Consider the following 15512-nt stretch of genomic DNA (forward strand, 5'->3'; position numbering starts at 1 on the left):
CTCTCTCTCTCGGACTGCTCATCACCCCACTTCTTCGCAGACCAGACCCAAACCCAGACCCAAACCCAGACCCACCACTACTACCACAACTACCACTACAACAACACACCGCACTTGTTAGCACCCCTCCCCTCCCCTCCCTTCTTCTTCTCCTTTTGACTACTGGTACTACTCCTCTCGGCTCCTTTCCAGACCCCCCCCCCCCCCCCCCACCTTTTTTTTTTTCTTTTCTCCTCCTCTTCTTCTTCCAACTCTGTGCTGTCTCCACCGTCAACCCCAGTCCCCCATATTTCCCCCCCCTTCTCCTCTCTGTTTCTGCCCCTCCCCCCATCCCTTTGCCCTCTTCCTCCTCCTTCCTCTGGTGGTGGTGGTGGTGCCTCTTCTTCTTCTTCTTCTTCTTCTTCTTCCTATGTTTTCTGGCTACTTTCCCTGCGAACTTATGGTTTCATATGCTCCGTGATTTTATTTACGTGTGCCTCCCACGGATGGCGTCACTTCTCTCTGCACTCTGTGACCAGGTCAGCAGAAAACAGGGTATTTAGTAGGTCTTTCATTCTGCCCTTTCTCTCGCGTGCTCCCTTCCGCTGCCCTCGTGTGCCCCCCCTTCTTTGCACTCTGGGTTTTGGTTTCCGCAGCCCACATTAGCCATGGAGAATTAGGCTGTCCTGCGTCCGCGAGGGGTTTCTTGTGTGCTCTGCTCCAAACCCTCTCTTTTACTTTAATGGACCGAATTACATATTTATCAAAAAGGCCTCCTTCCCTCTGCTGTTATGAATTGCCCTAGTTCACCGTAGAGGGCTTATTTTACCTCTCACCCCCCTCTGAGGGTCGTTTTAGGTTTTAGATTTGTCCAAGCCAATTCAATCTCCGCCTTTTTGTTGAATTCTCACTCTAGGTCCGCAATTACTTAATTCCGTCTGCCCTCCGCGATGTTAGCATCACAATATTCATAATTTGGTGTGGAATCTACTTGAAAGGTTTAGAGACCCCGGCCTATTTTTGAACCATCACCTGTCCTGCCTTATCGATAGGACATGCACAATATGATTCAGGAACTTGCCTTCTTGCGTTGTTGTCGATCAGTTTTTCTAGCTGTCTAGTTTGTCAAATTAAGGGTAAGTCGTTCATTTCCTTCTTTCGCTTCAGGTTTTCTTGTGTTCGGTTTTTCCTAGAGTCACAAACCCGCAGAATTTTTTTCTCCCACTTCAAGGGATTGAATCCCTTCGTGCTGTCAATCAGATTTTTTCAGACGACCTCTTGCCCGTAGCTACCCGCCAGTGGTTTGTGGTGGCAAATTCGGTGAATTGATCCTCGCCAATGATATACCCATTCGCTGCCCACCTGCAATTCGCATGTACTTTTGCTCGAGAATGATGTTCGAGAGTTGGTGGCTTTTATTCAGGGTGGCAGTCAGGTGTGGCTACTTGCAATCCAAGGTCTTTCGTTTCGTGATGGGCATTTTCTACCTTCATGTTCTTATGAGGGTTACCTGCTGGATGATTTGATTGCAGGGTGGACTATTATTGGCTATATAGGTGGAGTGAAGGGAAGGTGATACTGGATGTCGGAGAAGGCTTAGGTTGGAGCATGAGGGACCGGGAATGTAGGAGCAGGGTTTCACAAAGCACCAGATGAACTTGGAAGCGGTAGGGGAACTTGCAGGAGTGCAGGCAATGGTTTTCATGTTCAGGGGCAGAGTAGAAAGCAGTGTAATTAGATGGAGTGGCCAGTGACGTAGTACATAGTCAGGTTGTCGGATCAGGAGTAGAAACAGGTATTTGGGAACTGTAAAGGCGTTCAGAAATGCAGACACAAACGCAGGTTCCAGGGCAAGTTCTAGGTCATGCAGCAATCGGGGCGCAGCAGAATGGAAGCGCCCCCAACAGTACGGGATTACCGAGTACATGGCCGCGATGGCAATCAGAGCAGGACACCAGCCTCCGCCGCCATATCGTTGAGAACATGTGAGTACCTTGTATACCTTGTCTCCGGAGTCATGACGAAATATGTTTAGGCACTTTAAGATCAGATCTTGTGGTTTGCATCTGCATGCAGTCGCTCAGTTGCTGTACAATCTTTTAGAAGTGGTAGTTGCATTTCAGTTGTTCCGTTTCTCCATCAAGAACTTTCGTTTAGCTTCCGTCTGGGGGGAGTGGAGAAGGGGGTTTCTCGGTTCTAAATTGCAAGTAGTAGCGACTGACAGAGATGGGCGTGGTCATATGTCCTTCTACGACCGTGACCGTGACCGTGACCCATAGTGAGGTGGATACTGTTCACTTCCGGTGAGCAATGTCTGACTGGCATCGTTTAAGCGTTAGCTTCTGTCGTTACTTGCTGAGATAGGTTACTGCAGAATTTGGGTTCAAATTCTGGTATTTGATAGCACTATCATGGGTACTTTCCCAGAAAGATGCAGGTTTTTGTTGCTATTGCCTGGATTGTACGTATAGTACTCGCGGCCATCAGAGTTTGTTTCAGCGACTTTAGATTAATTACATGTCAGTCCTCGTTATGACAAATGGAGATTAGTAGACTCACTCACTTAGACGACCGTGGTTTAAGATCGGAGGCTCGAACTTAGGTCGCTCCTCTAGAACCTCAACTGATTGTCTCATGCAAATGCGTGAAATTGGGGCATCTGTACACCTCAAGGCAGCCATGAATTGATTCGTTCGGTTTTTACCGGCTCTCCTGCAGAATAGAGTTGCCTACTCGGCTCATAAAAATACCACCATGTCGTAGCAATATGAAAAGATTGTAGGGGCTGGGAGCAGAGAATTTTGTCTTCGTAATGTCTCACCTTCTGCTACGATAGCGTCAGCGGATTAGCTGTATTGGAACGGAGGTTTGATTTTGTCCTGTCTCTCTTCTTGGTGAAAGGACTTGAGATATTCAGGATTCTCCGTATGCTTTGGGAGATTTCTGTAGTATAAAGTTTATCTGAATTTGCAGGAGGTTTGGTTCTCTTATCTTGATATGTTAGAACTTTACGCAACCCTGATGGGTTTTGTGATCTAGAGACTGATTTTGCTGCTTATTGAAGTTTTTTTCATTGACACTACTCCTAGTTCACAAACAGGATTTGGTACGTTGGTTAAATATCCCGACATCTTTTGCTTAGGTATGTTTTCGAGATAGGCTAATTTGAGAATTTTTATGCAAATTCGACAGACTGCAGCTGTTCAAGAATCGGAAGCCACATGTGACTCCTGAGTGGCAGCAAAAGCTTCCTGATTTTGTGAAGCGGCTAGAGGAAGCATTGTACAAGAATGCACCTAGCAAGGTATGTGCATTTAGTGAGGCAGTTTTATTTAAAGCTGATATTATGTAATTTTTTTGTTTTTTGTTTTTTGGGAAAGTTTTCAATTCGTGTAGTGAGGAACTGAATTATTGACAGCACGAATAACACTTGGTGCAAGAAATATTCGTAACACCCGGTGCGGAAACTGTCTACGGAGCTGATGAGGGGTTCCGAATGTGAATGTCGTTGAACATACATTTGCTAGCGTTTGAAATGCATGTGTGAGTGGTTTATTGGAGTAGAAACAAGTCTGTTCTGATGTAGACCTTGGGATGCTGCTGGCGGTACATAGGAGGAATACGCAGATCTTAAAACATTAGAGCAACGGCTGCAGTCTGTGGCACGGCGCATGGTGCCAAAGCAACAACCGCATTCGATGGCCACAAACGCTCCCATGGGTGTAATGATGCCAACCCCTGGTGCAACGTCCAATATGATTCCTACACCTGGGAACGGGAACACCTTGATGCCCACTGCTAGCGGCGTTAGCTCAATGATGCCCACACCTGGGAGCACAGGGAACATGATCCAGCCAGGAGCTGGCATCGCAGGAGGCTTAAATGGCATGATGTCAATTTCAGGGGGTAACAACAATGTTATGAATGCCATGAGCCATGGTGCCGGAACTATGATGCCAACACCAGGGACTTCTAGCAACATGATACCCACCTCTGGACACACGAACATGTATAATATATCTAGCAGCAATTCGATGTCTACTCCTGGAGTTTCTGGTTCTAATTATACGTTGGATTCTCAGCAACCCTTGGGTAGCGCACGTATGGCTTCAAATGGACACACACCATCCAGCTTGGGTGTAGCAGCTGGTAGTCAGATGATCCCAACTCCGGGACTCAACACTTCTCAGGGATTGGGGATGGCTCCAGCATCGTCATGTGGCCTAGGGCTCCCACATGGTGGAGTTGGTGTAGGACAGTTACAGCAGCATCAGTTTGGAGTCGGGCCAGGTAATCGCATGTTTGATGGCATCAACGGGCAACTGAGTGGAGGTCTAGCAAGTGTTGTTCAACAGCAGCGGAAGCCTGGCTCCTCAGTTGGGATGGGTAATGGAGGTCTGAACAATGGAACGGTGCTTGGTAATGGGCAGCACCTAATGAACGGATCTCCTAACCTGCACTCACCGGCTTCTTTTTTAAACACGTCTCAGTACTCTAGTTTGCAACTTCAGCAACAACAGCAGCGGATGTCCCAACAGCAGCAACAGCAACAGCAACAGCAACAGCAACATCAACATCAACGGTCTCAAAATCTACGAATTCAACGTAAGCCCTGCAACGTTGGTTCTGTGCCATTTACGTGCTCTTTTTCTCACTCCTGATGTATGATAGCAACAGGGGTTTTGTTTGTGAACTTAAGTCTCTCTGACGTTGAAAGTAAAACCCTTTTTTTCGAGGATAGCGTGTTGCAAGATACCAAAGTATTTATTTAACATTCCTGTCAAGAATGTTAAATAGTAGTGTAACATTTAGCTTGTATTGACATATGCTTACTCAACTGGATTGCTATTATGCAGAGTCTTTGCCAAATTCAATGGCACTCATGGGAGGGGGTAGTTATGCAATGAATGCAGCAGACCTGGCTGGTGGCAATTTTTCTTCTGGAGGTCTTGAACCCAACAACCTGGGTATGACATCATTTGCGAACTCACAGGCCCCGAAAATGATACCCGTCCCAGGCTTGCCATCACAGCAAACTCAGCAGCAGCAGCAGCAGCAGCAAGCCAGTTTTCAGCAGCAGGTTCATCAACGCAATAATTTGCAGCATCAGCTAAATAATGGCTTGGCGTCCAGGAATCAGCAGCAACAGCTTAACCAGCTATCTAATAATCAGAGTCTATATCATTCTCAAGGGCAGCAGCCTTCAGCGGTAGGTGGCTTAAACGAAGCTGGTGTTCGATGATACAAGCGCCATTTTTCTCATGCTTGTATTGGTTTTGCCCTATTATTGAAATTATTGTCGTTACACTGAGCGTAACTCAGCTTGTCTTCTGCCAGTAGTGGGTTTTGGTCTTTGCCTTGTTAATGACTTTCTGGATGTTTCTTGTTGGAATATGTATTTGCAGCTGGAACAGTCTCAACAGCAACCAGTAACATCGCAGATGCAGCAGACAGCGTCTGATGCGCAACAGTTTACACGCAAGCATCAGAGCTTGCATTCTCAGGTTTGCAGCTAGTTGTTGTGGCTGCTGCCAGTTTTTTGCGGCTTCTGAGTTGTAAAGTTCTGCGGCTATTTTATTAATTTATTGTTTGAATCCAAAGACTTAAAAGCTAAGTAGAAGAAAATGTCTTGCCTTGTTATCATTTTCTATCTATTGATTCACATGGTGATCCCTGCAGCAAATGTCTACTATTCAGCAGCAACCACAGCAGCAGCAACAGCAGATACGACCGCATCAACAACAGCAGGTAAGTGGAATAATAAAGCCTTGGTTTTAAGGATGAATGAATTGTTTAAATTAGAGCCGGATTGTTTGAGTATGGGGTCGGATTTCCAGGCGTGAATTGATTCTTTACACTGCCAAGCATATGCAACTTTGATGGGTCTCGTTCACATTGTACAAGGGGGCGGTTTTAAATGTACTATATTATTGCTTTGGAGCTACTAAAAACAAGAAACTGAAACTAATCGTGGTAATATACAAAAAAAGTAACACCCTCCAGCAGTATTGTTTTGAGGGTTCAGAGTAATATTTGTTTCCGTATGTAAAAACTCAAGCATTTGACTTGCTTATTGTAGTGATATCTATTTCATCGCCTAGGTATAGATGCTTAAATTAGGTTACCATATTCAGTTGTGGATCTTATAACATTGCTCATTTGATTAGTACAACTGTTTGGGGAGGTTGGAAAATTCAACATTTGAAAAGAGCTGTTTCTTATAAAGTCGAAAAGCTCAATTTATGGTTGACTGTTGGCTAACCTCTAAGTTTTGGCTGATTGTTGCTAGGCTACACAAGCACAGAGGCAACAAGCAATACAGCAGCAGCAGCAGCAGCAGCAGCAGCTCAATCGTCTTCCCAAACCTGCTTCACAGCAACGGCAAGTTTTCACTATGATCCAGCAGCAGAGGCAGGGGCATGCACAGCCGTCACAACAGGTTATGCAGCTACAACAGCAGCAATCGCAACAGCAGTCTCAGCAACCACAGACCCAGCAACTTCGAGGTTCTGGTGCTTCTCAGGTCTCTTCTCAGTCTCAATTTGTGCAGCAACAAGAAACACAGCACGTGCAGTCTAATCAGACACCTCAGCAAAACACTTTTGGCCAAGGAGCCTCTTACCAACGAGTGCCTGTTCCTGGGCAACAGCAACAAAACCAGGCAGCACAAGCTCGTCAGGCTGGAGGAACAAATGGCTCTACTCTTCCTTCTTCTACCATGAATGCCTCTGGCCAAGTTGGAGCTTCTACCATGAATGCCTCTGGCCAAGTTGGAGCCAATGGAGCTCCGTCAGGTGGATTGGTTGAATCTAGTGGGCTTAACGTGGATGCTCAGAGGCAGCAACAGTACTCAAAGCAGCAGAGATGGTTGTTGTTTTTGCGTCATGCTAGTAAGTGTACAGCTCCAGAAGGAGAATGCCAGATCACTCCTCACTGTCACATGGCAAGGCAGCTCTGGACTCATATAGCATCATGCCGAGATCGGGAGTGCACATTCAGTAGATGCAATGCATCTCGCACTTTGCTTCACCATCACCAGCATTGTCGTGATGCACGGTGTCCAGTTTGCGGACCTGTACGCCAACAAGTCATGAATCAACAAAGAGGGCAAGCTAATCCTCCAGCTGCGCAACAGGGAGGAGCAGCAGGAGCTGCATCCAACTCGACTAATCCAGGTGTGTCATCATTTGCTTTATCCCCCAATGGGGTAGAGTCTTGTCCTACCGGCGAGGCTGCTGCTTTGGAGGAAACGGATGTACAACAGCCACCCACGAAGCGTGCCAAAACGGAACCTGTTAGTGGCAGCAGTTTGCCTTTGCCAGGAACTTCTACACATACCTTAGCACCCGGTAAGCCAGCAGCACCTAAACCAAGTCCTGCACAAATACCAGCACGCCCCCAAATCATGGGGACAAAACCTGAGCAAGTTACAGTGAAGACAGAGATTACGGCCACCTCAGGACCTGCTTCAACCAAAGTTGAGCAGCAGTTAAATGGGCACCAGACAGGTGTGTTTATGCATAGTGGTTTTACCAGTGCTAAAACAGAGGTACCTAGCCAACCTAAGTCAGAGCCCCGACAGCAGGTGTCGAATGCAGCAGTCAAAGCTGAACCTCATAATGGAGGTGCCACTGTACCTACTTCTGCTCCTAAGGTTGAGTTAGGTGCGGCTGCCGCGCCAGTGAGCAATATGGCAACAGTCCCAACGAAGACTGGAAAACCTAAGAACTTAGGCACATCATTAACTGAGCTCTTCACACCTCAGCAGATTCGTGAGCACATTACAGGGTTGCGCCAATGGGTTGGCCAGGTATAGTTCTATCTACACTTCTTTCATGAAGCTCATTTTCTTTGCTCATGTCAGATGCGGCGTTGAGCTTCCAATGTCTCGTAGTTCTGAATTTTATATTATTTTGTTTTCATGTTTCTATGATAATACTAATTTGGTAATCCCGACTTTAAACAGAGCAAGGCCAAGGCTGAGAAAAATCAGGCCTTGAGTGAGTATACAATTAGTGAAAACGCATGCCAACTATGTGCCGTGGAGAAGTTGACGTTTGATCCCCCTCCAATCTACTGCACTGCATGTGGGGCCCGTATAAAGAGGAACGCTCTATATTACACTACTGGCTCAGGAGACACTAAGCACTACTTTTGTGTGCCTTGTTACAATGAAGTTCGATCAGAGAATGTGGAAATGGAGGGAATGATTTATCCAAAATCAAAGTTGGAGAAGCGAAAGAATGACGAAGAAACAGAGGAGGCGGTATGGATTTCGTACTCGTACGATTTTTGGAGTTGAATGTGTTTTGAATTCTATATTTCAGTGTCTGTTTGTGTGATCATTGGTGACGTGAAAGGCTGGAAAAGGCTTTTGATTTTTATCTTTCTCATTAATAATGTTTATGCGTTACCCCATCTTTTGCTAAACGATTTCCTCTTCTTGGTTACAGTGGGTACAATGCGATAAATGCAACTTGTGGCAGCACCAAGTTTGTGCTTTATTCAACGGTCGCCGAAATGAAGGAGACAGTGAATACATTTGTCCAGAGTGTTGTTGTGTGGAAATGGAAAACGGTGAACGTAAGCCACTGCCCCCATCTGCAGTCTTAGGTGCTAAGGACTTGCCAAAAACCTTCTTAAGTGATCATTTGGAGCAAAGATTGGCACGTAAACTCAAACAAGAGCGTTCAGAGCGGGCCAAAGTTCAAGGGAAGAACGTGGATGAGGTACTTGCACGTGCTTTTATTTAGTTACTGTAGTTATTCTTGGATTTGATCTTTCGAGCTGTCATGTTTCAATCCTATGTCTTTCACGACCTTAGTTTTAATTTCGACAGAATTGCAAAAGCAATGCTGTCTCTTGCTACATCTCCATTGCTTGATTAGTGCTGACTTGCTGTATGATACTATGAGTTTAGGTTGCCAGTGCAGAGGCCTTAGTGGTCAGAGTTGTGTCCTCTGTGGACAAGAAGCTGGAAGTCAAGCAACGGTTTTTGGAAATTTTTCAAGAAGAAGACTATCCAACTGAATATCCATACAAGTCGAAGGTATATTTTGCTTGTGGTTTAGTGTGGCCAACAAAGTTTCCAAGCTTGTCTTTCAAAACTCATGTTCACGATGTTTTTGCTTTGTGGTTTCAATGTTAATATAAGCGTATTTATAGGGACTTGTTTGCTATTTTTGTTATTCAGGTGGTATTGCTGTTTCAAAAGATCGAAGGTGTAGAAGTTTGTCTCTTCGGCATGTATGTCCAAGAGTTTGGGATGGAATGCTCTCTTCCAAATCAGCGAAGGGTGTACTTGTCATATTTGGATTCTGTGAAATACTTTCGCCCAGATGTGCGGACTGTCAATGGAGAGGCTCTGCGCACTTTTGTTTACCATGAAATTCTGGTGAGCACTCATCCTGTCTGCTGGAGATATACTGAGTTGCTGTGCACCAGTAACATTATGTGAACAGGATTCTGTTATCTTTGCAATTGGGTGTATCAAACATCAAATGTCGTAAAAATTGAGTTAGAGTTTTCTAATGCGTTAAATTTAGGCCTATTTTGTGAAGGCTGATTATCTTCCAGTTGCATTTTGAAGTTTGAGTTATAATCTAAGATGTTTCCACTTTGGATGCTATTTGTGTTAATATTTTCTGTAATAGAACTTTGGTTCTGCTGCTGCTGCTACTGTTCTTCTGTTTGCCTATTAAACTTAATTGTGTACATACTTCTGCAGATTGGCTATTTAGACTATTGTCGGAGGAGAGGTTTTAGTAGTTGTTACATTTGGGCTTGCCCACCATTAAAGGGTGAGGATTATATTTTATATTGTCATCCGGAAATCCAAAAGACACCCAAATCCGACAAGCTTCGAGATTGGTACTTGACGATGCTGCGAAAGGCAAGCAATGATGGGATTGTTGTTGAGATCACTAATTTGTATGACTACTTTTTTACCTCAACTGGCGAATGCAAAGCTAAGGTATTTTTGACCTTCATGTGCCAAAATATATGTTGGCCCTGTAGAGTGATTTGTAGTGTACATCAGTTATCAATTACTTCATTGTGTCTGGACAAAGTTTTTGATATTGGAGTTAAAACTAGGCAGGATAAGGTTTCTCTTGGGATATTAATCATCTAGATGACTTCACAATTTGTATGATCTTGCAGGTGACAGCAGCTCGCTTGCCATATTTTGATGGTGACTACTGGCCAGGCGCAGCCGAGGACATGATAGTGCAATTGCAGCAGGAAGAGGAGGACGTTCGCAAGAATGGTTTGAAGAAGGGCAAGACTAAAAAGCAGCCAACTAAACGTTCTTCTAAAGGAATGGCCCAAACCGAGCTGGCTAGCAATGCCAGCAAAGATAGCCAACTTATGCAGAAGGTACGTTTTGGATCATTGACATGTCCGGTCTTGGAATCGACAAGTTTTTTTCATCTTTGTGGTCGTTAAAGCAACCTTTGACATCTATTTCGTATTTTGGATGCAGTTGGGAGAATCAATCTTCCCAATGAAGGAGGACTTTATAATGGTGCATATGCATCATGCATGCACGCACTGCCGTCTCTTCATTGTTAGCGGTTGTCGCTGGGTTTGCAAGCAATGTAAAAACTTTCAGCTTTGTGATAAGTAAGTTCGCTATCATCTTTCTGTCAATGTGGCTGCATCCTGAAAGTTTCTTCGCTGCAGAATCTCTTGCAGTTAACCGTTGACTGTATTGCATGTGTGAAGAAGTTGTATTGGCTTTTTAGATCTTGTCAAGCATCATACATGTTCTGTTATATTTATTCGATATGTCCACATGGTTTCCTTCTTCAGGGTCTTGAACAGTTCCTGTGTGTGTGTGCAACTTCCAGATGCTATGATGCAGAACTAAAGCTTGACGAGAGGGAGAGGCATCCCATTAATATGAAAGAACTGCATTCTTTTCAGCCGGTAATTATTTCTTGTAGCCTGCCATATTCTTAATGTCTTTCCTTTTATATACACATGACGTGATTTGGAGGCTTGGTGATGGTTATGTAGTGAACTTGAGGTGATGTTTCGAACAATTTTCACCATAATGAGAACTAGGCTTTTCATCTGTTCAAGCTATGCATCAGGTTCTTTGAAATAGTTCGTGGAGTTTCCTTAACTAATGTGGAGTGATTGTGTGGTTAGTTTGAAATCCTTGATATTCCAAGTGACACAAAGGATAAGGATGAACTCATGGAAAGCGAGTTCTTTGACACTCGACAAGCGTTCCTAAGTTTGTGTCAAGGGAATCACTACCAATACGACACTTTGCGACGCGCAAAACATTCTTCCATGATGGTGCTTTACCATTTGCACAATCCAACAGCTCCGGCATTTGTGGTGAGCTGTAATATTTGTCATCAGGATATTGAGGCGGGTAATGGCTGGCGGTGTGAAACTTGTGCCGACTTTGACCTTTGTAACAAGTGCAAGGATTCGGCGAAACACCCGCATAAACTTACTCCGTTCCATGATCGAACTGCCCAGAACAAGGAAGCTCGACAACAGAGAGTTCTTCAGGTCTTCTTTCAAATCACCTACAAATTTACACCTCAGTGCTATTATTTATTTGATGTTAGCCTTTGTATCATTGCGACTTGTGAACCAGCTATGTGCTCCCACCTCATTTCTTGAATGCTACAAGTTTTCTTGTCTCTTTTAACTGCTGCAATAATACTGTTGTGGTTTTTGGCGGGTTGGAACAGTTGCGGAAAATGCTCGAATTACTGGTACACGCATCCCAGTGTGGAATAAGTACCTGCCAATACCCCAAATGTCGTAGTGTGAAAGGCCTGTTTCGGCATGGCATGAACTGCAGAGTTAGAGCCTCTGGGGGTTGTAATATGTGCAAGAGAATGTGGTACCTTTTGCAGCTTCATGCTAGAGCTTGCAAGGAATCCGAGTGCAGGGTACCTCGTTGCAAGTACGGCTCTGCCTTTGTTCACTTTGGATTATTTGATTGGATGGAATGAATCAGGCTTGTACTACTGCCATAGCAACCTGTTTGACAAACTTTATGACTAGTATATCGTTTATCCATCGGAGCAATTTGTAGAATCTGAGAGTTTTCTCTAGGAGTTTCCACGTATTGTGAACTACATCAGTGCGTACTTTCTGAGAATATATGCCATGTGGGTGACCTATCTGCTTAATGGGAATTGGTCTTGTTAGGGATTTGAAAGAGCATTTGCGCCGACTACAGCAACAGATGGAATCACGACGAAGGGTTGCGGTAATGGAAATGATGCGGCAAAGGGCAGCTGAAGCTGCAGGCAGCAACAGCTAGAATATGGTGCCGACCGTTAAACTCGTGTTCATACTTCAGGAGATTGTACCTGCGCGGAAGCTAAGAGCCAACCGACTATCGTTCCTCCCAGCTTTTAGTGAATCATACTTGCGTGGATAACCAGAGCCATTCTTGGATGGATATCACGTTAACTAAAGATGGGTAGCATATCTCGACAGACCTGCTGGAAGGATAACCTTCTGAATGGTCACTCTGGTGAACGGCCTCGAAGCGCGTGCAATTCAATGCTAGGGTGCTCGAGCTTAAGCATTGCGAAGAGATGTGCTGTTTGGTGTGCTTATGGTTTGTCTGCTACTTCCGATTCAGTATGGGTTCATAGAGGAAATTTCATTTCATTTCAAACCTTGAGCTTTAGTGAGCAACAGTGGCCAAGCGAAGGACAAGCGAGTCTTACATTCCTGAGTGGCAGGTATGACCCCATTGAACGGAGAGATGTAAAGGTTGTAAGGGTGCAGTGTCATGTTCGAGGTCAAACTGATAGATGTGCACATCAACAGGAAAGTTAGGTCAATAGAGCTGAGTGCTGTGATAAGTTGCATTTGTACAGTAGCCTTAGCATAGTTATGATTTGTCTTTTATGCATTATTGTAATGTCGAATTAAGCAAATTGCATATTGTGTTCTTTTGTGAAGTTTGGTCTCTTGTCACTTGTGAATTGTGATCTGTTGTTATAAAGCCCTCGAGGAAATGCCCATTTAAATTTTTCTGGTGCCCACCTGGTGTAAAGGCCTCCGTGTTTACTGGAGGGTCTAAGATGGAGAAAAGTCCATAATGCCTGCGGAGGGCACCAGTAGACTCTGGTGATCTGCTTTCTGCAGGGATTACTTCATTACGCAGAATCAAGCAGTGCATGCGTCCACTAAGCTTCGAGCTTTGAGACGTTATGTAACTAAGTAGATGGCAAGTGGAGAAAATGTTGCAGTTATTTTCAATTCAACCAGTGATAAGAAGCACAACAATTTATTTGATGTGCTGATATCCAAATGTAGTGTTCCTATTTAATAATCTCTTTCTAAGTTTCCAACTACGTTGTCACAATCTAATCTCAATTGTGATTAGCTACTTCTATTGATAGTGGTTCATGGTGATTGCAAAAAGTGGAGTAACGTAGCCAGAAGTTAGATCTTCAAGATTTATGATTTTAATTTGAAGCTAAGTTTTTGGCACTGTTGGATATTTTCATTTCATTGCTTTATTGAGGTGAATGAAGTTGTCTTGGAAAGAAAGGATTACACATGCATTGACAAGGTAGAGCAACAAGGGTATGAACAGATTAGTACAATTTATTAAAGTCAACAAATCTTTAAATCAACAGGAAAGAAAGAAGAAAAGAGTAGAATTCAATCAACATATAATGGGGGATTAACTTAATGAAGGTATTTTAAACTTGCATTAGAAATTACCAGTTGAAATTATGAACTACTATATTCATGTTTATGGTGTAGAAAGAGTGAATACATTTGGGTAATTAGTTTTTATTTGTAACGGTTGCAAAGAATCCTCACATGATTAAAATTTGCTGAGTTTTGAAACTTTGGATGTAACAATCTAGTTTATTGAACAACAAAATTAGATCTGTTGTTTATAGAATCATGTCTCAATGTGAACATAAAATAAAATAAAATAAAAATACTTTAAATTTGCAAAAAAATAGTGCCAACAATTTTTTAATTAAAAAACATGTAAAAATTGAATTTTCATGGACTTGTTATTTTAATTGTGATGCCAAATGTAAGAATCACAAGGATTAGTTTTTCATAACTATAGAGTCAATAATTTTGAAATAAATTATAAAAATTGTATTGATTGTCATAAGTTGTTAATAAATTTAGGAGAATGTTAAATAGACCCATCTTTTTACTAAACTGATCCACCCTATTGTAATTATCATTAGAAAAATGGATCATTTCTAGAAACCATCATTAAAATCATGCCCTTTATTCCAACCCCTCCCTTGTTTTGAGCCCATGCTCCCTCCATTTCTAGTATTCATCCTTCCCTCTCCTACTTCTCCCCAGATCCCTCCAATCTCCATATTCTCAACCCTCATTTCAACCCCCTCTACTCTTAGTCATTGTTACCAGTACTTATATTGATTCTTGTTATTGTTTTGAGAGTTTGCCATGAATTTAAGAAAAAAAGGTCAAAGAAGAGGAGAAGATCTGCTAGAGTAGAATATGAAACATTTATAAATGTGAGGAAAAACATAGTATAAAGGCAAGTGCAATAAGCACAACCTAATTGGTGTGCGTTTTTATCCATTCAAATTAAGAGTGATGAGATTTTAGAAAGAATTAGAAAATATGTTTACATTCTTTTTATGTAGCAAAACATAGAAGGTTACTTTGAGGATATTAGGCACTAATGCTAGAGCCAAATTATAGCACAAAAAATTCTTTGAACATTGAGTGACAAAATTTTACCATTCTTTGGCATTAACACTCTAATTCGACCTCCAATAGCTCTATAATTGTGCATGATAAGCATGGAGATTGTTTCTAATTTTTTTAAGTTATGAATAGTTTTGAAACTTATACTAATAGTCTTTATACACTAATAAATAAGTAATTCTATTTGAAATTTTGCATTACTATAAAAAAAACTTCGACACTAGAGTTGAGTTTATACATGTTGTGCATTTAGATAATATTTTAATAAATTGACACAATTTAGAATAAGGAAAATTCAAATAAAGTTAAAAATAAAACATAAATTCAATTTGCAACAAAGTTTATTATTTCTAATTGAGATAGGAAATTTCAAGAAGAATTCTATGAAGAGACTATGATTTAGGAAAGAAAGAACAATAATTACAATTGTGAAACTTGCAAAATACATGCAATCAATAAAAAAGTAAAGCTCACTGTGATTAAATGATTTTCTAGTTTGTTTAAGCAACTATTAGTATAGACAAGATTTATGACATCACAAGGGTATATAGATACTTAAGACAACAATCTTAATAAATGCAAAAACTAATATATAGGAGCATAGATGAAGTTCACTTGTTTGTGAAAATCAAGGCAGCATAAGTAATCTCCTCAAGATTGGTAGGTAAAGCATTTAGAAAGAATTTGTATTTCATCAATACAAATTGAGTAAAATATACCCAGTTATGACTAGCGTAATCATCTTTATTCTTTGCTTTAACATACTTTTTCTTCCTCTCTGACCTTTTTTTCGTTAAATTCTTTGCAGACTCTAAAAACCATAACTC

At 42.3% G+C, this 15512-nt stretch overlaps 2 protein-coding genes across 8 annotated transcripts; both read left to right on the forward strand.

Annotated features, from left to right (window-relative positions):
- Positions 1-278: 278 nt before the first annotated feature.
- On the forward strand, positions 279-12926 carry LOC112294042 (histone acetyltransferase HAC1). 7 transcript variants are annotated; one of them, XM_024544145.3, is made up of 20 exons: positions 279-518; positions 1240-1414; positions 1512-1964; positions 3172-3283; positions 3594-4584; positions 4836-5188; positions 5385-5483; positions 5659-5727; positions 6269-7789; positions 7946-8245; positions 8433-8708; positions 8900-9028; positions 9173-9373; positions 9707-9952; positions 10141-10356; positions 10463-10602; positions 10830-10908; positions 11134-11508; positions 11694-11911; positions 12160-12926. In XM_024544145.3, the coding sequence occupies exons 3-20, from the start codon at positions 1804-1806 to the stop codon at positions 12272-12274; spliced, it is 5601 nt and encodes a 1866-aa protein (XP_024399913.1). In that variant the 5' UTR covers positions 279-518; positions 1240-1414; positions 1512-1803; the 3' UTR covers positions 12275-12926. The 7 variants fall into 7 exon arrangements, with proteins under 7 accessions (XP_024399913.1, XP_024399914.1, XP_024399915.1 ...); XM_024544143.3 differs by lacking the exon at positions 279-518 and adding an exon at positions 561-1115; XM_024544146.3 differs by lacking the exon at positions 1240-1414 and having other exon boundaries at positions 279-545.
- LOC141046416 (uncharacterized) lies at positions 12433-13477 on the forward strand. Its single transcript, XM_073540223.2, has 2 exons — positions 12433-12704; positions 13023-13477. Exons 1-2 carry the CDS (start codon positions 12433-12435, stop codon positions 13087-13089), a joined length of 339 nt encoding a protein of 112 aa, XP_073396324.1. The 3' UTR covers positions 13090-13477.
- Positions 13478-15512: the final 2035 nt, after the last annotated feature.

Source organism: Physcomitrium patens, chromosome 17, assembly GCF_059467195.1.
Source record: "Physcomitrium patens ecotype Gransden chromosome 17, ASM5946719v1, whole genome shotgun sequence".
Taxonomy (NCBI): domain Eukaryota; kingdom Viridiplantae; phylum Streptophyta; class Bryopsida; order Funariales; family Funariaceae; genus Physcomitrium; species Physcomitrium patens.